Source organism: Ranitomeya imitator, chromosome 1 (assembly GCF_032444005.1).
Source record: "Ranitomeya imitator isolate aRanImi1 chromosome 1, aRanImi1.pri, whole genome shotgun sequence".
NCBI classification, from domain to species: Eukaryota; Metazoa; Chordata; class Amphibia; order Anura; family Dendrobatidae; genus Ranitomeya; species Ranitomeya imitator.
Genome location: NC_091282.1, coordinates 811,820,710 through 811,847,479, shown reverse-complemented (window position 1 = coordinate 811,847,479; position 26,770 = coordinate 811,820,710). Strand labels below are relative to the sequence as shown.

At 44.7% G+C, this 26,770-nt stretch overlaps 1 protein-coding gene across 1 annotated transcript in view; it reads left to right on the top strand.

Annotated features, from left to right (window-relative positions):
* Positions 1–26,770, top strand: part of TLE2 (TLE family member 2, transcriptional corepressor) — a 55,620-nt gene that overhangs the window by 24,249 nt on the left and 4,601 nt on the right. Inside the window, exons 3-18 of the mRNA XM_069739488.1 lie at positions 3,843–3,970; positions 8,758–8,821; positions 10,049–10,093; positions 13,853–13,915; positions 14,075–14,149; positions 14,384–14,573; positions 15,577–15,593; positions 16,340–16,444; positions 16,612–16,656; positions 16,736–16,891; positions 17,014–17,152; positions 17,239–17,405; positions 17,573–17,643; positions 18,434–18,683; positions 18,976–19,223; positions 20,841–20,988. Coding sequence (XP_069595589.1) covers positions 3,843–3,970; positions 8,758–8,821; positions 10,049–10,093; positions 13,853–13,915; positions 14,075–14,149; positions 14,384–14,573; positions 15,577–15,593; positions 16,340–16,444; positions 16,612–16,656; positions 16,736–16,891; positions 17,014–17,152; positions 17,239–17,405; positions 17,573–17,643; positions 18,434–18,683; positions 18,976–19,223; positions 20,841–20,988 — 1,911 coding nt within the window. The remainder of the gene's footprint in view (positions 1–3,842; positions 3,971–8,757; positions 8,822–10,048; positions 10,094–13,852; positions 13,916–14,074; positions 14,150–14,383; positions 14,574–15,576; positions 15,594–16,339; positions 16,445–16,611; positions 16,657–16,735; positions 16,892–17,013; positions 17,153–17,238; positions 17,406–17,572; positions 17,644–18,433; positions 18,684–18,975; positions 19,224–20,840; positions 20,989–26,770) is intronic.

Sequence of the window (26,770 nt, the reverse complement as noted above, 5' to 3'; positions counted from 1 at the left end):
ATATATATATATATATAATTTTATTTTTTTTTATTTTGGTGGTGTAGACCACACCATGTGGCACCATGGCATTGTGCATCTTAAATGCTGCTTTCAGTGATCTGAAATTTTAAGGGGTTAAAAAAGAGCTTGCTGTTAGTGGCGGGTGCCGATTGTATAAAACAGCGGGAACCCCCCATGTTTGGCGCCGGCTCAGTCCACTCCGTATACTGGCATTGCCATTACTGGTCTATTTATAGGGTTCCGGCTTTTTGCCACCCACAACTACCTGTTTAAAGGGTCCTTTGCTCTTGAGCGAGTGCTGCAGCCTCTTTAAAGGGAAATTACCGTATGTTGAAAATGTTTTGTTCATTAAATTCCATGGTGTTTATATAGATGAGTCAAGTGTGTGGTCCTGCTCGGTGACTGGCAGCTTTTCCAGGCTGGCTGCATGCAGTGATGGCTGTCCGTCATAAATAAGACTAGTATTTCTGCTTCCCCTCTATGCGTGTACAGTGTGACTGGTTTCCTGTATACATAGCAGCACGTCCCATAGAAGTAAATAGAGCAATATTCAGCACAGCTGCTACTAAGCCATTGTAGCAATGCTAACATTGAAAAGGCTGCGGGTCACCTCGGCTGATCAGTCTTGGTGCCGAGAGTCAGACCTCAACAAATCTGATATTCGGGGCCTATGTTAACCCTTATTTTACATGAAGTTCCTCTCCATATTTGTAGGTATGTTGAGCTATGATTATGAATACATGCCCTTCTCATTTTTCCCACATGGATGAGTCTGGTGTATTGGGAATATAAATAATGGTCTTTGTGGTCGTATCTATTAACAAAGGAGCAGCGACCTTTTATCATGGGCTTTAGTCTTTCTCTTCAGCTCCTGTATCCCATGACCTGCCGTCCCTTTGACCGATTGGCTACTTTATCTTGCTGACTGCTGGCTTGATAGCAGCTAGTGTAGCTGTCCCCAGAGGGGGCGCGCAGTTCCGGAAAGTGGAGCAGAATATCAAGTGCTGGAGCACCAGTGGTTGTGGGTGACTGGTCATAGTTCACTGTCCCTGGTGAAGCATTGCCTAACAGAGGTTGGCTGGCAGCCAGTGGCGGAGTGATGACACGTGAGATGGTGAACGGCTTCTCTGATCGCTGTAGAGATCTAGGTGCGCTGAAATGTAATAAGACGTTACAAATTGGTACAATCGTGGAATATACATTACGTTTTCAAGAATAAGATCTCCTTCATATGTTAGAAGTGTTTTGAGCATGCACATGGACTACACAGCGCACCCCATAAAATCATTATATGGGTCCACGTTTAACAGTAGATTAATGTGCAGTTATCTACGTTATAAACTAACAAAACCCCAAAAATGAGCCGTGTTTGTGAATGCACACCTATGGATCGCACTTATACCCTGTGGCCATTTAAACAAGCAGAACCGAAGATTAAAAAAAACAACAAAATGAACAAATAACCTGTAATAAATAGTAGTACATGTAAATAATATGGGGTACATGGTTAGCATTGTCTTTCGATCAGAAAAGTATAAAGCCATCCCACCATGACGAGGTGTACCCAATCTGGACTGTACCTAGCTCTTGTAGTTCACCTCACTGTGTCAGTAGACGGCCGGAGTAGGACCTGGTCCTGACTGTTAAGACTCCTATAAAAGCACCATGGACGGGCAGCCCAAAAGGGGAGCAACGCCCCTGTTTGTACAAAACCCTGAAGCAAAAATAAGAGCGTGAGCATATGCTAACTCATGGTTGGGTACCATCCCAATTAGGTATACCTTGTCGCAGTGAGATGGTTTTTATGCTTTTTTTTTTATCATAAGTGTGACGTACCACATTTTTATTTACATGTACTATTTATTTACTTATTACAGGGTGTTTGCTCATTTTGTCTTTATCTTGGCTTTCATAAAGGAACAAAGTAGGTACCATATGTATGTTGGATGTGGTTATGTTATACGTGGAAACGAAGTATCTTTTTTTTTTTTTTTTTTTTTTTTGCATGTTGCTACCGTAGTTTCTCCTTCTGCTCTTAATTATCCTGTATTAAAAAAACGTACTTCAACTGGAGAGGAGGGTAGATGGGTACAGCACAGCATACACTGGCTTTGGTTTCAGGTATGACCTGGAGGCCATGTCACAACATCCCGCTAATACTGCCTTCTGCCAAGATGCTTGTTCTAGATGCCATGTGCAATATTTTTGCTGTGTTCCATAATTGTGTTTATCTGGGCAATGCCTTGTACTTCTGTGGTTATGGAAATTGTGTAAATGGCCCTAATGCAGTCATATCCCTGACAGTGTGATTGTTGTGCTAAGCTGCACGTATCCCAGTAGTCCGGTAGCCTGTGCACCTATACATCTTCGCTTACCGTATATTATATGGTCTTTTAGCTAAACGTATGTGTGTTCCACCAGGGCTGTGGATTTGGTAAGCCAGACCTCCGACTCCTTAATTTCAATGACTCCGACTGTTCCACACTATTTTATAATTCTTTGATGCGAGCAGTAATGTCCCCCAACAGATAAGTGTACACAAGGCCAGTGATCCTGTAGTATCAAGTTGTTGCTTTTGTTTCTGAATTCTACAGCCACTTTTTTGTTTTAAAGGGGATGTCACCAGGTTTGTGCTACCTAATTTGAGAGTAACATAATGTACAGAGACTTTGATTCAAGGGATGTCACTTTCTGGGCTGCTTGCAGCAGTTTAATAGAATCTGTGTTTTACCAGCAGGATTAGTAAGCCTGCCACCATGTTGCCCTCCATATTCATGAGTTCTGTGTAATCCTTCCCCCACCACTGATTGGTAGCTTTCTGCCTATGCACAGTGTACCCAGTAAGCTGCCAATTGGGGGCAGGGTTACACATAGCTCAGCATTCAGAGAACTGGTAGATCTGCAGCAGAGAGAACAGTGGTTTTATCAAAACTGCAGCAAGCAGCCCAGGAAGTGACACGTCAATGACATTAGGATCTCTACCCTAACTTCGCACTACTTTCAGATGGGGTAACGAAAACCTGGTGATTGCCTCTAATGAAAAACGGTCATCTAATTCAAGCTACCCAAATGTGGGCACGTGGAATAGGAGACAGGCCGCGTATAATGTTGCCGGGGTAAATAAACTAAAGATTGCAGTGCTAGAGGTGATTGACACGTCTCTCCCATCAGTTGCCAGAGCTCTGGGACTACTCTGGGTCATTAACGTTTACCTTCTCTGAAATGCCAGCTTTCTTCAGAGATGGATATGTATAAGGCTGCGATTGATGCTGCCTGCGGTTAGGCACCATGAATCTGGTGGCCAGTTCCTTTTAAGCATCGTAGACTATGAACCATATAATGTGTTCCTAATGTCACTATCATGATCCTATACAATAGTCAAAAGGTCTCCTGTTGGAGCATGGACCTTTTTTATTGGGTGGCAGCTTAAATGTTAGGAGCGGGTACTGTAAATCTGCTCCTTACATGCAAATAGAAGCTGATCTGCAGCGCCTGGAAGAGGACACTACACACACACAGCGGTAATGCTGCATACATGCAGCCGCTGCTAACATCTGATCGTGAAGGTCCCCAGACCTCCATCAACCTGATGACCTATGCATAGAACCAATATCAATTGGTGCACTGTATGCGAGCAGGCGGAGCTGGTAGTAACCCGTGTGCTTAGCAATGTGCTGCTTGCGCCTAGCTGAGTTTTCTTTCTGTACGCTCAGACTGACATCTACAGTGGGTAGACTAATCTACAATGGAGAGTAATGTTTCTCTGGAAATTCAGCATATGACTAATCTGCTTATACGCAGATTCGGTTTTAGATATATATATTTTTTTTTTTCTCCAGGCGCACTTGCAAGCATCAGTGGCAGCTGGAGCAGTTTCAGGGCCTCCTCAAAGCCTCAAGCTCACCTACCCCGAGACCTTGGATCGTATCAAGGAGGAGTTCCAGTTCCTACAAAGTCAGTACCACAGGTAAGACCCTATGGATTCCTAAAGTGCAGTACTAGCCATAGTCTTACTGCTCTGTATGACGGACATCTGCACTCCCACAAGGCACAGCTTCCTGGAAACCCCATAGTCCCATTCCATGCAGCAATGTATGGAGAAACGTATTGGATTTTAGCCATAGAACGCTGTCGTTTTTTGTCTTCTTACCAAGCTTGCCTTCCAGGGTCCTGTGTGAGTCGACATGTCTCAGACATTGTTTTTTTGCAGGCAGAGTTGTAATTGCACCATTTAATTTACTACATAATTTGTTCAAAAATGGAAACCATTCGAGTGGAAATGGGGAGGGGAGGGGAGTAATTATTTATTTTTTTTTTTGTTCATTCAATATAATTGACACTATACGATCAGCTATACTAAATTTACACTTCAGGTTTCACAAAGTTGTGATTTCATTTTTTTTTTTTTTCTTAATGTTTCATACAGACGGGCTGTTTTTTTTTTTTTTTATTTTATTTTTTTTTTTGTTCATTAATGCACCGCTAGAGCGGTTGTCCAGTCTTCTGATAGTCTGCAGTCACTATGCGTGACTTCTGAATCCTAGCAAGGATTCACCACACGCAGTCTCCATTGTTGCAGGTGAAAACTGGTGGTAACATGACCGCAGTGGGGCAATTTGCATACGTCCGGCCACATTCTAACTACATGTGCTCGACTTTGCTCACTGGTACTGAGCGAGGCCTTTTACTAGAACAAGATAAAAGTACAAACAAAAAAGTCACCCAAAAGTGATATAAAAACACAAGGGGTAAGGTCTCAACAAAGAGACACAACAACACAACCCCTAAAAGGATTCAAAAGACTCCGCCTGCAGAGGCACTTGCGGGTAAAAAGCAGACCAACATATGATTCACGCACTAGCTATTAAAGAGATAAGTGCTCAAAGGGGAGACATAAGTTGCTGCCACCCCCTATGCTATCCCCTTTGAGCACTTATCTCTTTAATCAAGCAGGTCCCCTGATGATTAGCTTGGAGGAAACGCTTCGGGACTGACCACAGGGAGAGTACAGGGCATGTTTGTGCAGGGGTAGCTGTGGACTGCCCTTGAAAGGGCAGGAGTTTTGGGGATAGACTACTGTTAGCCCCATAGGGAATGACAGGGTATTGTCAGTTCCCTTCATCAAATTCCGGATCCTTCCTTGAACAAGAGGTTTTCCGGTTCTCCTGCCTATTTATCCTGGAGTTGGTGAGAATGTTCCATTTTTTACCCTGACTCTTATTAGTGACACCGTGATATAGGTGCCATGTTTTTTGTCATTTTGCGATACTTGTTTATTTACATGCAACCAACTATATGTAATATTGCCTTATGATTCATATGTATTTGTTTCTGGCTAGCTAGTGCGTGAATCATATGTTGGTCTGCTTTTTACCCGCAAGTGCCTCTGCAGGCGGAGTCTTTTGAATCCTTTTAGGGGTTGTGTTGTTGTGTCTTTGTTGAGACCTTACCCCTTGTGTTTTTATATCACTTTTGGGTGACTTTTTTTTGTTTGTACTTTTATCTTGTTCTAGTAAAAGTTACGTTTTATTTCGACTTGCGCTGTATTTAGTATTTATTTTTCCAATGGGGACATCTGTGTGGTTCACTTACATACAGATTTTTGCTATTTTTGTACTGAGCGAGGCCCCACACGTCTAGTTTGCATGTGGCTGCATGTATGCAGATCACTTGCTTGCGGTCACATGACCACCTCTCAGTTGCAACAATGGAGAATCCTAACAACGTGCGGTCTGCTGTATGGATTCTGAAGTCTGCAGTCACCTTCAGGCTATGTTCACACTTTGCGGATTTTGCTGCGGATCTGCAGCGGATTTGACCACTGCGGATCTGCAGCAGTTTCCCATGAGTTTACATTACAATGTAAACCTATGGGAAACAAAAAACGCAGTGCACATGCTGCAGAAAAATCCGCGCGGAAACGCTGCGGATTACATTCCGCAGCATGTCACTTCTTTTCTGCGGATTTTCACCTGCTCCAATAGGAAACTGCAGATGAAAATCCGCAGAAGAAACCGCAGTGAAAACCGCGATAAATCCGCAGTCAAAACCGCAACGGGTTTTCACGGCGGATTTTGGAATTCTGCTGCGGAAAAATCCGCAGTGGAATCCGCAAAGTGTGAACTTGGCCTCAATCAACTATACTGTGTTTTTGTTTACTTTAACCCATTAGATACGGAGCTCATTTTGACCTTAATGACCAGGCCAAATTTTTTAGCTTTGTGGTAATAACTCCAGAAGGCTTAAAGGGATCCCACTGTTCTGAGATTTGTTTTTTTTGTTTCGAGACATATTGAACTTCATGTTAGTGGTACATACTGGTCAATATGATTTGCGTAGATTTATGAAAATCTCGAATGTTAGTTTTGCAATTTTCAAACTTTACATTGTTATGCCCTTAAATCAGATGGTTATATCATAAAAAAGTAATGTAATAAATAACATTATAACCACATATCTGTCTACATCAGCGCATTTTTTAAAACCCTTTTTGTTAAGAAGTTAGAAGGGTTAATAGTTAACCAGCAATTTCTCAAGTTTCCAACAAAACAATTTTTTTTATTTTTAGGCACCACATCACATTTGAAGTGAGTCTATATGACAGAAAATACCCAAAAGTGACAACATTCTAAAAAAACAGAACCCCCTCAAAGTACTCAAAACCACATTCATGAAGTTTATTAACCCTTCAGATTTTTCACAGGAATTAATGGAATCTGGAAAGAAAAAATTAACTTTTTTTTTTTTCTCACAAATTGTGCCTTAGCCCTAAATGTTTTTTTTTTTTTTCAAAAGAGAAAATGGAGCCCCAAATTTTTTGTGCAATTTTTTTTTCCCGACTACGCCGATACCCATATGTGGGGGAAACTACGATTTGGGCACATGACAGGGTTCGGAAGGAAAGCAGCACCGTTTTGAACGCAAAAATGTTTTTGATCGAGAGTGGTCGCCATGTTGTGTTTGGAGAGCCCCTGATGTACCTAAACAATGTAACCCGCCCCCCCCAACTAGTGACCCCCAGTTTGGAAACTAGAGCAAGTGCTCGCTATTCGAGGTTTGCATCGGGGTGCTCGGGTATGCATTGAGTATCATAGGTACTCAAGCGGCCCACAAGGCAAACTGTAGCGAGCACTTAACATTAGTCGTCATATTGTAATTTTTTTTTTTTTTTTTAACCTTTGAAAAACCCCAGGCCAAACCTAACCCCAACCCTGACCATAGTGGCAAGGCAAGCAATAAAAGAAATATAATTTTTTTCTTTTTAATTTTATTTTATACATTATTTCCGATTAAGGGGATGACACTGGGAGCGGTGACATACTAATTATAGTTCTATCGCAGTGCTCAAAATTAACCAGTAAGAATAATCTTCACTGGTGCTGGCCGATCTGAGAGCACACTGTCCATTCACTTGCCTTTTTTTTATTTTTATTTTTATGTGATTGACGTTATTCATTGAATAATCGCGATCATGTGATCGAAGATCGGAAAAACGTGCCTTGATAGTGTTCTCCAGGGTCTAGACTACCCCAGAGAGTTTCCGACTATGGGAGTGCTATACCCTTATTCCCAATCGCCATTTTAAAACGGCAATGAGAGAATAGGGCCCCTTAATGTCCTCGGTTTTTTTTTAATGTGTATCGGCGGTTGTTATGGAGTTAATGATGGGCTAGAATGATCGCTAGTCTGACTGTTCTGTCCTCATACTGCTTCCAGTTATTGGGGAATGTGCTACTGTTAACATTGTATATGCTCAGAAAAAACGAACGTTTTGCTTATTCGGCAGGTGGTCATCAGTAAAGTCTATACCGTCAGATAATGGGGAAAAAAGCACCAATTATCTACTGGTGTAAATGTTCTGTAATTGCTAAGATACTGGGCTCAGAGCAGTCTTAGGCCTCACTGACTTTGATTATAGTATGGTTGAGGATCATCCATGTATTTATTTAACGGATCCATAGAACTGCATTGCCGATATTGATCCGACCCTCGGAACAAAGGTGGACATATCTTGGATTTTTGAACAGGCTGAGCCCAATTTGCGTAAAATTGGACATGTGCATGGGCCCCATACACTATCACAGGTATGAGTGCTATCTGTGAATACTGTGGATGGCACTTGTCATAAACTGTAATGTCAGCATGAGCCTTTAGATTGTGGAAGGTGCAGGCAGATGTCTGCTGTACACCACAGTCGATGCCTATGTAGTGGACTTGGGTTAAATTATCCTTAAAAAGGACTTTGAAATATTGTATTAATTGCTTTGTAAGGAAGGACACTGCCCTTTATGACCAGAGGCTACTTTAATTAAAGTTGAACATGCTTTTATTTGGGAACAAAAATCATTAAAAGGGGGGTTTTGTGTGTTTTTATTTTTTTTATTTAATTTATAGTATTTCTATGTTGGTGACCTTTCCTTAGGATAGTTCATCAATATGATTGGAGGACAGACTGTTATGGATAGTTCATCAATATTAAAGTAGTAGACACCACTTTTGAGATCAGACAAGCTTCAAAGTGCAGTATTACAATGGTACTGAAAAGTCTGTGATATTTCCCAAGCGTCCAAAATTCACAAGGTTCTCCCTTGATCACTGTAACAATATGGCGCTCCAAGTTTGGGTCACAGCCTTCGGAGTGGCAGTGTTTAGGACGTAATACTGTACTACTTTAGTAAAGCTGGCAGTAATATGGTAAACTAACCTCATGAAGCATTTTTTTCTCTAAGTGTGTTCTTCTTTCATTACATGAAGTTTAAAGATGGAGTGTGAGAAGCTAGCAACAGAAAAGACAGAGATCCAGAGGCATTATGTCATGGTGAGTGAAACTTCTCTGCAGGTATGACTGATGTGTGCCTGAGGCCTCATAGTCTCTTTCCTCGGGGATGGTGGTGCGCCAGGAGTAAGTTACAATTTCTATATAGGACCCACAACTATGGCCTGCATATGGGGCTTGGCTGAACATGCGCACTGGACACCGTATATAATCCTATTTTCCTCTTTGCACTACACTTATTATAAAGCACAAAGGTCTTCTGCCTCCCAGCCCCCCAAAACCACATACCACAGTTCTCTAGAAATGACTTAAGCTGCTGATTATGGTTTAAAAGATGAGGCTGCAAAACCCTGTATGCTTTTTTTCACACTTGCAGTTTTGCGGTCACACAGAGAAGATATTAGAAAAAAACTTTTTGACAGTGAGGGTGATCAATGAGTGGAACAGGTGACATACTAACTCATACTTACGAGTGGAACAAAAGGTGGTGAGTTCTCCTTCAGTGGAAGTCTTCAAACAGAGGCTGGACAGACATCTGTCTGGGATGATTTAGTGAATCCTGCTTTGAGCAGGGGGTTGGACCAGATGACCCAGGAGGTCCCTTCCAATACTAGCATTCTATGATTCCACTTCTGCCTCCCAAGAAAAAGGCACTTAAAAATGCCTAGGCTTTCTGCTCTTAGTGTATCCGTTCTCTCCTCGTTTTGCTCACTAGCTCCTGTTGCAATATTCTCAGAGTGATGAGTTTGGGAAACCATTTACTTGGCAAAATTGCGCCTATAAAGTGTTGGCAAACCTTATAAGTTCCTTCTATCGGTTTCCTGTTCTGAAGGCTGTTGGGATTGCCACATGGCATGCTTCCCTGGCGACTGTGTAATAAGAGTGCTAGCTCTTAGGAATCGAGGCCAGGACTCGCTGTTTCTGGGCATCTGATGGGCTCTTCAGTTGCCCACACTAGATTGGAAGCTTTGGCGATGAGGTTGCACATGTTTCAAATGCAAGGCTGCAGGAAAAAAAGATTTATTTTTAAGGGCTAATTCAGATCACTTTAAAGCTGCAATTCCCAACCTGACATCATAACCCCCAAGTTCATCATAGACAAACCTGATGCTGTACGTTGTGGTCCAGAGACATGCAGTCGGGCCAGGAATTGCGGCCAGAATGCGAACCAGAAATATGTCTGTTATACGACCGTCTTAATTGGTGTATTCACAATTAGGCCTGTTATGTGACTATATTATTAACATCCATCTTTCTGACTTCCTGCAGTATTATGAGATGTCCTACGGGCTGAATATTGAAATGCACAAACAGGTAAATCCCTACTCATTGTCATGACGGTTATGGCTTTGATCCATCCTGTTTTTCTTGAAACCTCAGCTTTCTCCATATCTTTCCTTTTGCACTTGCCGTGAGCCACACCTGTTTGTTTGTGTTGTTTCTTCCTCCCACTCCTTCCTTCATCATGTTCTCCCTCCTTTCCTGGCTGTGGTAGCAGCTTATTCATTCCTCATGCTGTGTGAGTTAAAGTAGCAGTAAATTGCACATTAATGAGCCAGGCCCTCCTCTCTCTGCACGGAAGTAAAAATCCTTCACAGCCCCCGGGGCAGCTTCTTCCCTGCCGTACTCTCGGTCCTGGCAGTGGTGCCATGAAGACAACAGGGGAAGAGGCTTGTGCCTTGTGGTGTCCTCTCGTGTGCCCTTCACATAATGCATCCCTCACTCAGATAGGGGTCCGCCCACCCCCTTGCTTTTCCCAATCTCACATCTGCTGTGATTTGGACGATTCTGTGATAAGTACTGTAATTTGGAGATGAATATTCTTAGCCTGGGCACAGGCCTCTAATATTAGGGTATGGCTTCTAGTCTTCCTGGCTACAAGCATCCTGCTGTAAAGGCCACATATCAGGGTACCATAGCTGTCGATGTCATATATCTTGTATTGCTGCTCTGGGAGAAGGGTCTTACTATATTTCCAATTCTACATTTGTGGCCAAAAGTTTTGACTGACCCACTTTTGATTTTCACAAACTTTGCTTCTTCAGTCATTTTAGAACTGTGAGTCAGATGTAGAATAATAATAATTTTATTTCTATAGTGCCAACATATTCCGCAGCACTTTACATTTTAGAGGGGACTTGTACAGACAATAAAAGACAATACGGAATAACAATAATCACATAAACAGATACCAGAGCCCTGCTCGCAAGCTTACAATCTATGAGGAAAGAGGGGAGACACGAGAGTTGGATGGTAACATTTGCTTTTATTGTTCCGACCAGCCAAAGTGTAAGAATCGGGTGTTCATATAATGCTGCATGAGCCGGTTACCAACCAGTATGTTGTACAGACACAGAGGGCTATTAAATGCATAAAGCGTCTGAGAGCATGATACAGGGAACCTGGTTATGGTGAAAATTGTGAATGTGAAACAGGGATAGTTAAATGTTGAGGCAGTAGGCCAGTCTCAAGAAACGCGTTTTTAGGGCATGCATAAAGCTGTGGGTATTGGGGGTTAATTGAATTATTCTGGGTAGTGCATTCCAAAGAATTGTTGCAGCACGTGAGAAGTCTTGCAGACAAGAGTGAGAGTTTCTGATTATTGAGGATGCTAACCTCAGGTCATTAGCAGAATGGAAGGCATGGGTGGAATAGACATGGCTAAACATGTAATACCAAGGAGAGCACCTAAACAGCGGTACCATGTGCCGAGTAAAAACTACCACTGATTACACACCTAAAGTTGGCGGGTACTATATAGCTGTAAAAAGAAACCTCAAAACATAATTACCACAAGAGGAGCACACAGGACCTGTGGGGATTTAGTAGGTGTGTAATCAGTGGTAGTTTTTACTTGGCACATGGTACCGCTGTTTAGGTGCTCTCCTTGGTATTACATGTTTAGCCATGTCTATTCCACTGACCTTTTGGTGTGTTTAATGGGTACGTACACTCATAGCATTCTGCATTGTGGCTTTTAGATCTCCTCATACATTCTTTCCACCACCATTACGTTGTTTTACGGCAATTTACCACTTAGTGGCTGGCCGAAAAATGGCATCTTTAGTTATATAGGAGATGCTCACATGTGACCTGTTTATTTTTGATCGGAGGTACTTTTTAACAATATGATTGGTCTGTATATATGATTTTTAATCATTTTGATACCAATAAAATTGATTATTTTTTGAACTTTACATTCATGTGGCCTGTCTGCTATTTCTGGTTGGCCCTTTTGTGTTTATTTTTTTCAATATTTACAGTGTTCGCTCTCACACTGGGCGTTTTTGCTGCTTTTTTATGCCATTTTCAGCTGCGTTTTACAGTATCAGCAAAGCTTATGAGATTTCATAAATCTCATGCACACACCTTTTTTTGTCATCGGTATTTTGTGCTGTACATGAGCATGTCACTTCTTTTAGCTGGTTTTCAGTGTTTTTCACCCATTGACTTGAATAGATGGTGAAAAAATGATGAACAATCGCAGGTATCAGGGTTTGCTGCTTTTTTGTCCCAAAACTTGATTCTATGGAATGACTTTTTAGTGTTTTAAAAAAAAAAAAAAAAAAAAAACCACTTAAAGCATCTACAAGAGACAAATCTAGCATGCCAAAACTGCCGCAAGAAAAACCAAGGAAAACATGCCTTTTTTTCTGCAGCTTCTATCCTGCCAAGAGATCAGGCTTTGCTGCAGAAAAAAACGCTGAAAAACTGCCTAATGTGAACTTACCCTTATTTTTCAAGAATTTTGCCCTTCCCCCTGACATGGTGTATATCACTTAATGAGCACAATTGTCTATGTAGTTTGTTCTTGAAAAAGAGCTCGGTGCAAGCACAAAATGCGTGAAAATAGAAACTGCAAAATTGCTATTCCACGCTGGAGCTGCTTCTTTTATACGGCAACGTGGTCTACTCTGAAACATCGGTCTCCCTTTTCTACATATCCTGACTGTCTAGTCAGTCTTTGTAGTTTATTACAATAATTATAATATTTTTTGTTGTTTATTTTTGTTTTTCTGCCCAGGTTTTTGAATATTGACCACAGTTTCTCAATGGGATTAAGATCTGGGGAGTTTCCTGGCCATGGACACAAAATTTTAAATGTTTTCTTTACACAGCTACTCGTGGTAGGGCTCACACTTTATTCCCCCCCCCCCGGACAAGCATCCTTCCAGATGTTTCATACAGTCTGAAATGGCTTTGTCAGAGAAAATAATTTTACCCCAGTCCTAAACAGTCCAAATCCATATACGTCCTCCTGAATGTCAGTCCATCACTTCTATGTTTCTCTTAAAGGGCCGCAAATAAGTCACTCCTTGACCAGGCCAGCCTCTAAAAGCCTTCACTTCTCTGTAAGTGTAGATTCAGAGAATTGCCTACTGCCATTCAAAAGCAAGCTCCATAACCTAGGTGAATACTCTTTAGGACATGGTCCTGGCACTTAAAGGATTTCCTTTGCGCCCTGAGGCCTAAATGGTTGCTTTAGGGGCCGGCTTAACATCAGCAATGTCCTTGCCTGTAAAGCACTTTTGATTCAAAGCAATGATGGCTGCATGTCTTTCTATGGAGGTAAGTGTAGTTAACCGAAGAAGACCATTATTTCAAGCACTGGCCCCTTTTTACAGCAACCAGGCTACTATTGTGTTCTCATTAATACTTTCTCCTGTGCTAATGAGAAAATTGCTGAAATGGTGTAAGCAGGTGATTTTGTAGATGGGCTCAAATTCAGTTGAAATTGGGTTCTAGTTGTTTAAGCTTATTTTCATGTCAAGGAACGACTGCAATTTTTTTTTTTTTCAATTCATCTGATCATTCTTCATCATTTCAACTTAATGTAAACTTCCAATATAAAAACTGAAACTTCAAACTTTGTGAAATAAACCAAACAAAATTTGTGAGCATTTCAAAACCTTTGGCCACGACAGTATGTATAAAACTGTTTATTACTAGAGGGGTGAATGGTTCTTTAAAATGGGTAGACCCTAAAGTAATTTTAAGGTTTTTTTTTCTATTTTTTCTTTTATTTTTTTGGATTCTCATTATAGTTCAACCCAGGTTGTATTCTCTTTTTAGACAGAAATTGCCAAACGTCTGAATGTTATATGTGCCCAGTTGGTGCCATTTCTGTCTCAAGAGGTAAGTCTTGTACATTGGCTGTGTGTGTATCTATAATATATATATATATATATATGTGTATATATATATATATATATATATATATATATATATATATATATATATATAATATATATTATATTATATATATTCTTACTTTTTTTCTTACTCAAAATTCAGCATCAGCAGCAAGTTGTCCAAGCAGTTGAACGAGCTAAACAAGTGACAATGGCAGAGCTAAATGCAGCCATTGGGGTATGTTTTATCTATATTTGATGTTTGTTGAATGTAGATCTGTTGGGGTTGCACGACAAGTAGTCTCTAGCCTTACATCTGCGTTTACACATGGCGGCCACTTGAGAATTTTAGATTAATATGACTTACATTTTAATGTTTACTTTGAATTTCATACCTAAACTTTATCTGTTTTTCTCCATTTATTTCTTTTCTTGACACGTTCTCTCCACAACCACTGATTTTGGCTAACAGCACCAGCTACAAGCCCAGCACCTTTCACACCATGCACCCCCTATTCCACTAACCCCTCACCCATCTAGTTTGCAGCCTCACAACCTGGCTGCTGCCACCAGTGCCTCCAGTCTGCTGGCCCTTTCTGGTGTCCTTGGCCTACAGTCTCAGCTTGCCGCAAAAGAGGTACTGACTGAAGCCGAGCACAGAGGTAATTCTAGATTTCTCACGTAATACCTTTTATACTCACATGTGCACAGTGACTTCATTTTCCATATGCAATCGCACTTTCTGAATTTCTGTACTAAAAATACCGGTTAGTTTAGTAACTTTTGTTGATTCTTCAGTCTTGATTTTTCAAGGGGGTTTTCCAGGATTTTACAAAACTTTATAAAATGAGTAGGGCTTGTTATAAAATAAATACCCATTATTTATCTTTGACATCCGCTGGTGCTGTGGTGGTCCACAGTGGTCCTGCAGTGATGACATGTCATGCGTCATTCACATGGGGACTGCAGTCGATCGGGATTTCAGTGATCACGTGCCATACAAATCTCATTACTGAGGTTAGTGATTAGCTGAATCATTGATGGGAATGATGTGTGGCACGTGATCGTTGCCAGATTGGAGTGAAGAGGATTCAGCAGGTAAGTATAATGTTTATTTTTGGAAAACCTCTTTTAAGGATATCCTCTGAGGTGACTGTTTTTTTGGCACATTTGATTGGTAGATTGACATTGACTTTGAGGCTGTCTGTTTTTCTTCATGTAACACATGGCTGTTACCCAGTTGTATGCAAAATGGCACTACAGGTGGGCAATTGGCAGCCCCTTTAAGACCTCCAGTGCACTGCCGGTATACAGTAGAACATAACCTGAGGTTTGAGCGCCATGGAGCTGCAAGTCAGACTGTGAAATATTAATGTACATTGCAAAAAATGATTTTTGCAAGGAAAACCAAATGAAAGAGAAACTTGAGGTGCACAGGGAAATCTACATTTTGTTTTTCCCTTTTGAGTGTGAGATGACGTCTGCTACTTCATTTTACTGAGGGGAACGTTTGCAGGGCTGGGGGGTTGTCTGCAGGAGAAATTGGGAGATCTAGATCTGTAAGTGAGATTTCTCAGTGGGAAAGAAAGATGATAAATTAATAATCTTGACAAAAATTAACCCCATCTTTCCCTTTTCTCTTCTCATGCGTTTCCATGGAGACAGACAGAGACCCAGGGCCTGTAAGTATAACGCTGTACTGTGTGGGCTTTTTGTGCATGGAGGGGATGTGGAGAATATTGTCTTCCTTAGATCTAAATTCCTGCTCCTGCATTGTAGGCTTCTGATTAAGCTGTAACTGTGTAAGACATTGGGTCTTGGTGGAATCGATGCTAAATCTGAATAACCAAAAACACCGATCAGCAGCCATTTATGTGCTTCATCTTCAGATGCCATGCTTGGGGATTGTGTTCCAGTTTCTCTCAGCCAGTCTACTCTGGTCATGTGCATTTGTCACCGAAATGCTGGTTTTCTATCTTTAGAGCGATTGTTTACAAATGATAAAATATGCTATTGCACCATGTTGAGGGTCTTTTCTTGATTTGCGTTTCAGACCTTATAGAATGTCATGAATTGGGCGTCCATCTTGGCATTCAGAGAAAGAGTTGCTTATTCACACATAAGTGATTTTTTTTTTTTTTTTCTTCTTCCTGACTACTCTGTCCAAAAAAAAAATACACGGACTAGTGAGCAGCCCCATATATTATAGGGATGAGTTCTATATGTGAATACAACTCGTTCATTAAAAAAAATTTCCCTTCAGACTCCCAGTAGTATCTTCTAATATGACAGATGCTCTCTCAGAAAATGGCTGCATTGCCACGAGTAAATGTGTTCTGGCTGCTTAGAGTAGTAAATGTTCTGGGTGAAGACCTTGCTTGCTTTCCCGCCTTTTCTAATCATGTTGAATCCATTTATTCCTTAACAGAGCTGTGTTACTCTTCCAAATGGGGAGCGTGTGCGGTCCTTATCAGATTACCTGAACAGCAGCAAAAAACGCAAAACTGAGGAAAAAGACTTTGGAACGGATTATGTAAGTCTTGGTTGTATGTTACGATGATCTTTACAGCAACATAGGCTCCGAATGCTGGCGCTGATAAGCAGATAAAGTCATGACATGAGCAGAAGTCAGTTCCCAAAGCCGCACACAGTAGCTTTTCAAGTCTTATCAGACCTTCATCTCTGCTGTACTTCTTGCAGGGTAGTGATGCTGACCGCAGTGAAGACAATCTTGTGGTGGATGAAGTAAGTTCATTTTTTTTTAAGCTATGCTTCAGCATGAAGGCAAATGGTAGAAGCTACAATGTGTGATTTATCCTCCCAGGATCCTGCTTCACCTCATAGTGTTCACTCCTACTCCTCACGAGAAAATGGGGTAGAGAAATCCAACCTCCAAAGAAAGGAACCACCTCCAGCAAGTCCAAACTCCATGACTTCATCCAGCAGTGTATCCCCGTCCAGGAGCAAGGATCTTCCCACGGTACTTAAATTCTGACCTCGCTTGCATGAGGCGGTAGCACATTTAGTGTTTTGCAGGACGGCAAAAACCTACATTGTTGTAACTGGTCCAATTTCTGTAGATAAGATTAATTTCTTTCATAGCAAGTAGAAAAGGCTGGGACCCCAGGCCTGAAGTCTAGCACTCCGAACTCTCAGAGTGATATGAGCACGCCTGGACCTAGTGGGGCTAGTGCATCTCAGTTCCGACCTCTCTCCAGTAAACCTGCTATTGACCCTCTAGGTGAGTATAGGTTTTTGTGGAAAAGATCAAAGCCATTCTCCTCTTGCCTTGTATCCAATGTAATCTGTATCTAAATTCTTTCACAGCCTTGGGACTTCGGGCCCCCTTGGGAACACAGGCTGGCTATCCAGCTGCGTTTAGTATTGCTCATCCTGTGAATGCTGAGGGAGCCGGAGCCTATGCTAGTCTTCACATCATGTCTCCACAGATCAATGGGGCCACTGCTGCGGGAACTTATGGAAGATCCTCTTTAGTAAGTGGCGGCATTATTTTCATTTGTACATTTGATTTCAGTCCTTCACATTTCTTCGTATACTGGCCTTACATTGCATGGTCAGGTGGCATTTGTCCCCTCACTTTGGGACATAGAATAATTGGTAGATGTAGTGTTACTCACTAATATTATATTACCCCTTTTAGGTTGGTTATGACCCTCATGCACACATGCGGAGTTTGGGGGCTGCTATTCCTGGAGCTACATCTGGAAAGCCGTGAGTTCTTTTTTTTTTTTTTTTCACCATTTATTCCTTATTTTCTGTTATCTGTATTTGATTGGGCAAAATAATCATCTTACAAGCAGGTGATTAAATGAAAATGGCTTGTATGATTGATTTTTTTTTTATAGATACGGTTTAGTCAATTTGTTCATTGAGGACTTTGGAGTTATTGGATAATAATTCCTGATAAATAAGGACACGGCTTTCCATCCAGAATGTTTGTACCATTGTACTATACTCACATCAGCTTAGCTACATGCTATCCTGGATTAAGTGTGTTGAATACACATTTCTACATTGTGTGGGCAGGCTAATGACTAGGTCTAGACGACGGATGACTATACAGATGAAATTGTACAATGCGTTCACACTTCTCTCTAGCATTACCTTGTGTTGTGCCATATCTAACAGCTTTGGTGTGTGAGGACAGAGACATAAACTATCGGCACCACATATTCTAGATCAATAATGCTTTTAAGAAACCACAATTTACTTTTAATGCTGAACTAAGTGACCCACAACCACAGATGTTTAAAGGTGACTTATAGCAGACCTTGGCCTATTTGCTCCTCACTACCATAAGTTGGGCTTTAGTTTTGCCACATTGTGCAAGATTTAAAGGGACTTTTTGCAAAGCTCATTCTACTTTTTGCTGACCACACTGAGTTTGATTAGCACGTTTAACAACCTTACAGAATAATATCTTATCTAAAAAAAAATCATTTTTTTTTAGCAGACATGCATCATTTTCTTCTTTTCCACTGTCTCTTGTTCCTTCTTGTAGAGCCTATTCCTTTCATGTCAGCGCAGATGGGCAGATGCAGCCTGTCCCCTTTCCTCCAGATGCTCTAATAGGTTCTGGAATCCCCCGTCACGCTCGCCAATTGCATACATTAAGCCACGGTGAAGTGGTCTGTGCTGTGACTATAAGCAACTCCACACGTCATGTCTACACTGGAGGCAAAGGTTGTGTCAAAGTGTGGGATGTTGGGCAACCAGGCACAAAGACTCCTGTGGCACAACTTGATTGCTTGGTAAGGCTCTCCTGAATCATTCTGGTTCTTTTTGTCCAGTATGTTGTGCAAGTTTCTAAAATGTTCAGTGTACTTTAGACTTCAACCTACTCGCCAGAGCAGATGTGACGGCTAGCTCTCCCTTTTGCATTTTTTTTTTTCTTTTTTTTTTTTTTTTTTTTGGGGGGGGGGGGGGGGGAACAGGTTTTACATATCCTATCCTCATTTATTAAATAACAAATTGCTGTAGACTGGCATTGTGGAGTCAATGTTTGTTACCTAACTTGTAGAATTTTGCTTTACTCCTGTACAGAATCGTGATAACTATATCCGCTCCTGTAAACTCCTTCCAGACGGTCGCAGCCTTATTGTTGGGGGTGAGGCCAGCACTTTGTCTATATGGGACTTGGCATCGCCCACTCCGAGGATAAAAGCAGAGCTCACCTCTTCTGCTCCTGCTTGCTATGCCCTTGCCATTAGCCCAGATGCCAAAGTCTGTTTCTCCTGCTGCTCTGATGGCAATATTGTAGTATGGGACTTGCAGAACCAGACACTTGTCAGGTATGTCACACAAATCCAGAATCATGGCTCCTTGATTAATTTCTGCATTATACATAGATGTAAGCAGTATCACTCAAGGTGTGATCACAAACAAATGACTTGACCTCACCATGGTACAATGTAAAATCACATTTATTGAAAAAATTATTAAAAACAACATATGTAGAAAACAAACAAGGGTACTGGAACCACAAAAATGTGGGACTTTTCTAACATAGGTTACCCGCAAATATACTGTGAACTATCACATGCATAAAAATAGTATCTCACAGCGATGACATGCCTGAAAGTACTCTGAGGTACACATGTCCACCTGGCTATAGTGATATATGGATCTAGATAGCTAAACGCTTATATTCTAGGTGTCCCAGATGAATTATGCTCCCCCAAGTAAAAGGCATAGACACGCAATGAATAGAGAAGTATACCTGATAGTTGACCACATAAGGGGGGGGTGAACCTCGGCGTCCCTCTGCCCCGATGCGCGTTTCACACCGCTTCTTCAGGAGGCGTGTCAGGGCAGGGGGTTTAGCCGGCTTAAGTATAGTGGCAGAAGAGATGATTGGATCCCGGGGCTAATGAGTACTAAGGTCAGGTGCGCTGTAGTGACCGCTGTGTGAAATCTAGGCGTGTATCCTAAACATCATCATACGGAAACAGGATATCCTGTTCCACATACTTTCAAGATATACCTAATGCCTCCTTGTACGGAAAGCATGTCGGCGCTTGCGCAGATATCACGGAGCGTGCAACCAATCCGGCTCCCCATTGGTTGCACGGTCCGTGAGATCTGCGCAAGCGCCGACATGCTTTCCGTACAAGGAGGCATTAGGTATATCTTGAAAGTATGCGGAACAGGATATCCTGTTTCCGTATGATGATGTTTAGGATACACGCCTAGATTTCACACAGCGGTCACTACATCGCACCTGACCTTAGTACTCATTAGCCCCGGGATCCAATCATCTCTTCTGCCACTATACTTAAGCCGGCTAAACCCCCTGCCCTGACACGCCTCCTGAAGAAGCGGTGTGAAACGCGCATCGGGGCAGAGGGACGCCGAGGTTCACCCCCCCCCTTATGTGGTCAACTATCAGGTATACTTCTCTATTCATTGCGTGTCTATGCCTTTTACTTGGGGGAGCATAATTCATCTGGGACACCTAGAATATAAGCGTTTAGCTATCTAGATCCATATATCACTATAGCCAGGTGGACATGTGTACCTCAGAGCACTTTCAGGCATGTCATCGCTGTGAGATACTATTTTTACGCATGTGATAGTTCACAGTATATTTGCGGGTAACCTATGGTAGAAAAGTCCCTCGTTTTTGTGGTTCCAGTACCCTTGTTTGTTTTCTACATATGTTGTTTTTAATAATTTTTTCAATAAATGTGATTTTACATTGTACCATGGTGAGGTCAAGTCATTTGTTTGTGATCACACCTTGAGTGATATAGCGTAATATGTATGGTACAGGGTCCCCTGTTTTGAGGGACATTTAGTAATACTATTGAGCAAATCCTGTGAATATATAGATGTAAGCAGGTCTAGCTACTTAAGGCTGTGACTAGTCCATAAAATATTACATTTGTCTGATCTTGGCTTTACATTAGGCAATTTCAAGGACACACAGATGGTGCCAGCTGTATAGATATTTCTCATGATGGTACCAAACTATGGACTGGTGGCCTGGACAATACAGTTCGTTGTTGGGACCTGAGAGAAGGCAGACAGCTCCAGCAACATGACTTCAACTCTCAGGTACTGAATGGAGTTAATGCGAATGGATCATCAGAAGCCTTGTGGTGAAGAGCTTTCTCTATCGCCTTTCATTGGGGGACACAGGAACCATGGGTGTATGCTGCTGCCACTAGGAGGCTGACACTATGCAAATAAAAAGTTAGCTCCTCCTCTGCAGTATACACCCTACCGACAGGAAGTAGGATATTCAGTTTAGCTTAGTGTCAGTAGGAGGTGGACACGGGTCTTTCATTAGACCCTTATCTACCTCAATGTGCGTCGTTTCCTTTCAGGTTTTTCCGGAGGGATACAGGGTGAACAGTCACACCTGTAGTCCCACAATGTGGACTATGAGTACGGCGTGTACTGCCACCCCGTATCCTCATAGATCCCTCACCAGGACCAAGATCCTAGCACACAAGCGTGCTTAGAAGTCCGGTCCTGGCTCCGTCCCCCACCCACTCGCCCACCAGAGTCTGTCGGTCGGAGGAGACGAGGACGTCCATCAGCTCCGTGGACGTCTCATTCCTTCCAGGTTAGTACCGGCGGGGGATGTTTAGGTGAGTATTTTCCCTCCCCACCCTGTGGCTTCCCTGGATCCTAAAAAGGGGGTTCCTATTTAGGGGTTTTCTGATGCGAATCGCATCTCTTTTCAGCCGCGCCACTTCCGTGGATGCGGCCTCCCTGTCCCGGCGCGGCTGCCTTTACGGAACACCGCGCCGCTTCTTGTCCGGGCACGCTATCTGCGTGGCCGTGCTCAGGGGGGGACATTCCCGCCTCGGGTCATGCAGGCTTCCCCCCCCCCCCCCCTGCCCTCTATCCAGCCCCAGCTTTAGCGCGGCCCTCAGTGGCTCCCCTGCTCCGGCCGCTGTATGCGGCCGTTCATTTCCTTTCAGCGCGGCGGCTTACCAGCCGCCGCATCGCTGCGGCTTCCCTGCTCCGGCCGCTGTATGCGGCTGTTCATTTCTTTTCAGCACGGCCGCCGCATCGCTAATCGGGCCCCCTGCAGCTGCGTCCCTCTGGCCGCTTACAGCGCCGCGCATCCTCCCTCAGCGTGGCGGCTTGCCAGACCGCCTCACCGCTTTGGACCGGCGGCTGCGCTACTCTCGCCGCTGTAGGCGGCCGCTCACCTATCGCTTTCTGCGGCGCACTGTTCACCGCTGCGGCCCTTCCATGCCGGCACCGATCGCTAATTTAGGCCCCGGCTTCTGCCTGGGCCTACTTCCGGTGCCGGACTCCTCCCCCTTTCTTCTCTCATCGGGCGGGCTTTTCTCCCGCCCGACATTTTCACTGCGGCCCGCCTTCTCTCCGCCCACTGGCGCCATCTTGGGACTCCTTTACATGAACATCTCAGGAGCCCATACCGCGGTCACATCCGCAGATCGGTCCAATTTGCAGCAGGAGCTCATATCACCCTCCTGCCTAAAAGACGACTTCTTACCGGAGGCCCATCCTATCAAGCCGAACAGCGTCCTCCGGATCCCGTTTTTCGTCTACCGTGAGTAGTTCTGCTCTGCAGACCGACACTCCCCTCTGCCCCCACCCCCCCCTGCCCTCTATCCACTCGGGCAAAAAAGGGGGCCATTTTCGTCTTCCTACTCCTGCAGCAACCCGATTGTGCCCACCGCCCAGGATCCCCCAGCCGATCCGCCCGAGAGTGATTCCCCAGTCCCAGGCTGGGCCTCCTCTCCGTCTCAATCGGTGGCCAATCTAACACGGGTGTCTCAACCCTGGTGTCCGTGCTGGATCGGTTACCCCTGCAGACCCCCGCAGTAGCCACCGGGTCGCTGAAAGCTCCGTCCGAGCCCTCCAAGGCTAGCTGAAAAAGGTCCAGACAGGAATGCCAGTCTGAGTCCTCTTCTCGCTCCATCTCGACACTCGGTCCTCCTCTGCAGTCGGCGTCCTCCCGATCCTCCTCCCCTGAGTCAGGCGAGGCATTCTCTGATACGCCTTCGGAGGATAATTTGCGGCCGGATTCGAACCAAATCGCTAACATGAGGGATATGGTTCAAAGCCTCATTGGAGCGACCAATCAGACCTGTGGCATCAAAGATTCCTCTACGAAACCTGCAGATCAGGCGGTTTCGTTTAGACGGTCCAAGCTACCTCCCAAGGTATTTGCTCCTCATCCTGAATTCAAGGAGCTTCTGTCCAGAGAAAGAGCGAATTCGACCAGACGTTCTCAAAGAGACAGTCTTGGAGTCTCATATCTCTTTCCTCCGGATCTCATTGCCAACCGGAATGAGAGGCATTAGAGAACGACCTCTCCCCCTGTGGATCCGTCGGCTGCTAAACTTGCCACCAACACAGTCCTTACGCTGTCCGGTGGGCGGCTCTGAAAGATTCCATCGATAGGATCATGGAATCCTTCGTGAAGTCGGCTCTCAAAACTGCCGAATCATCCCAATGCCCAGCTTGGGCTTCCACTTGGGTTTCGAAGTCTGTATCCGAGGGGCTAAACAACTCCGTTGGGGCATTCAAGCTGGAGCTCCATCAGGTCGGCTGGCGGAACTTGCCTCCCAGATTTCTCACGCCGGGGAATAATTTGTGCCCTGGACGTCGCGTCTTCTGCCGCACAGGCGTCCAGTAATGTTGTTGCCAGCTGTCGCACTGTTTGGCTCAAGAGTCATCAAAGAAGTCCCTTACGAGCCTGCCTTTTCAGGGTTCACGTCCTTTTCGGTTCCAAGCTGGACCAAATTTATTAAGGACGACACTGGCGGCACCAGTCCCCTTCTCCAGACCTCGCCTACTTCCCCTTAGGCGGCTACTTCGGTCTTTTTGACCTTTTTCGTAGTTTTGCGGCATCAGATTCCTCTTCGCAATAGCAGAGGCCTCTGGCACGTTAGATAGAAGAAGGTATTCTTCGACTCACTCTTTCCTGGCGTGCCTGCTACTCCTAAGGTGGATTCTCCAGGTCCAGGACTGGAAGTTCCACCTAGGCATGACCCACGACTAGGTCCCAGCCCGTTTCTCAGACCGGGCAACCGTCTCCTGTTCCTCAGGGACGTCTGGGTCTCCTCAGTAGAGGGCGCATGGGCCAGGGCACTTGTATCCTCTAGATACAAAATCTTCATTTCACGGTCCTGGGATCGTTTTCTTCAAATCCCAACCTCCAAGAGACCCCGCTCTAGTCCCGGGTTTCTTTACAGCCATTGTTTCCCTCCTTAAATCTGGGGTAAACGTTCCCGTCCCAGAACAGGAATGGTTCATCGGTTCACAGGCTTCTCTTCGAATCTTTCTGTACTGACAGAGGACAGCAAGGTTCGTCCCAGTCCGGATCTCCATTTGCTGTACAGGATGATATTCCCTCGTTCAGTAATCACTTTCATGGAGGCTCAGGAATTTCGGTTTCAGGCTCCTGAAAGTCTATCCATCTTTTCCGACATTCTAACCGTTGCGGGTGGCTCATCAACAGGAAGAAGTTCCGTCTTGTTCAGCGTCTCGTATCTCTGGGCATGTTCTTCGACACTTGTCGGACCAGAGTCTTCCTTCCCGAGGACAGGATATCCCTCCTTTGTCAGGAAGTTCGCTTGCTCCAGGGTTCTCGGCCCTAAGGAGGTTTGGTTGCAACATCGGAAGCAGTTTGCCCTTCGCCCGTTTCTTTCAAGACTTCTTCAGCAGGCTATTTTATCGCAGGGTACAGGTCTGTCTTCTCCCTGCATCGTCCGATCCGGCTTTCTCCCAGGTCAAATGGTTCCTCGACTGGTGGCCGAGGTCACTTCTCTTATCCCAGAGTAGATCCTTCACAGCATATCCTTCCTTCCAGTTCCCTGGCAGGTGGTGACGACGGACGCCCGTCCGCTCGCGGAGGCGCGGGGCTTTGTCTCCTGTTCTTTCAGGGTTGTTGGTCGGTGCAGGAGCCTCCTTTGCCGATCAATGTCCTCGAGTCCCGGATCATCTTTTCTGTCTTTCCTTCACTGGGTAAGGATTCTCAGCAGCCTGCCAATTCGAATCCAGACAGACAATGACACAGCAGTGCATATGTCTACCACCAGGGGTGGACTCGGCGTTTGCTGGCCTCGGCCGAGATTCCAGGACCCTCCTTTGGACAGAGGCAACGGTCCTGGTGAGCTCCGCAGTGCATGTCCCCGGCGTGGACATTTAGGCCGCCGACTTCCTCGGCCGCGAGGGCCTCGCGGCAGGGGAATGGTACTTCAGGAGGTTTCCTATCGGATTGCTCTTCGATGGGGGACTCCAGAGGTGGACCTCATGGCGTCCCCATTGAACAGGAGGTCCCTCGGGTCGGCCCAGGGTCCCGTGATCCTCTCAGTGGTGTTGTCTCTCTGGCCATTCCTCGGTCGCAGTTCGGGCTCCCCTATCGGTTCCCACGCCTTCCCTTGCTTTCCAAGCTGTCGAAAAAGATCAAGGCTGGATGGGTGCCGGTCATTCTGATCGTCCCGGATTGGCCAAGGAGGTCTTAGTTTGCAGACATCGCCAATCTTCCGCGGACACCCCTGGTGTCTTCCGGGCGGACCCGATCTGCTGTCTCAGGGTCCGATCTGCCACCCGAATTATCGGTCGCTCAGTTTAACGGCGTGGCTGTGGACTCCACAGTTCTAAGAGCGTCCGGCCTTTCGGCCCAGATGAGTCACTCTATAATCCAGGCTGGGAAGCCTTTGTCTTCTTCCAGGATCTACTATCGTACCTGGAAGGCTTACTTTCGTTGATGCGAGTCCAACCACTTTTCACCTATGTCCTTTTTCCCTGCCTTCCATTTGGTTTTCCTTCAGGCAGGGCTGGATTCGGGCTTCGCTCTTAGTTCCCTAAAGGACCAGGTTCCTGCGCTCTTTTTCCCTTTCAGAAGATGTTATCTTCTCAGCCACAGGTTAAGACCTCCCTTCAAGGAGTAGCCCACGCTGTCCCTCCGTACAGGGCCTCTGTGGATTCATGGCATTTATAGGTTGGATTGGTTGTGCTTAGGGGTTCCCCCCTTTGAGCCTCTCAGGGAGTTTTCCCTGTCAGTTCTATCTCGGAAGGTGACTTTTCTCAGGTCCATCTTTTTGATCCGCCGCGTTTTTGAGTTGGCGGCCGCTTCTTGCCGACCTCCTTTTTTGATTTTAAACCAGGACAAGGTGGTCCCAGGCCTCTGCCTTCCTTCCTTTCTCGAGGTGGTTTTTCATCTTTCCACCTCAACGAGGACATCGTTATACCTTTCCTTTTGTCCAGCTCCGATTCATCCTCTGGAGTGATCGTTGAACAGGCTGGGCCTCGTCAGGGCAGTGAGGATCTCCCTGGCTAGCACAGCCGTTTTCCGAAAGATGGATTCTCTTTTCGCCATCCCTGATGGCGTGCGTAGAGGCCTGCCGACTTCCAAGGCGACTATTGCTCGCTCTATCAGATCGGCAATGGCGACTATTGCTCGCTCTATCAGATCGGCAATTTTGGAAGCTTTACCGGGTCAAGAACAAGAGTGCCCCCTCCTGAGATAAAGGCTCACTCTACCCGGGCAGTCGGCGCTTCCAGTGCGGTACATCACAGGGTTATCGCTGACGGCTTTGCAAGCGGCACCTGGTCTTCCATCCACACGTTTCGCCGAACTACGGCGGACTCCAGCCTGGGCAGAAGGATCCTGCAGGCGGCAGTGGTGAGTCCTCGGACCTGATGGAAGTCGGTTTTTCCCACCCCAGGGACTGCTTTGGGACGTCCCATGGTTCCTGTGTCCCCCAATGAAAGGCGATAGAGAAAACAGGATTTTTGGTTGCTTACCGTAAAATCTGTTTCTCGGAGCCTTCATTGGGGGACACAGCACCCTCCCAAGTTGAACAGCTCTGTTTACTGTATACGTTTGAGTTCTTTGAACACT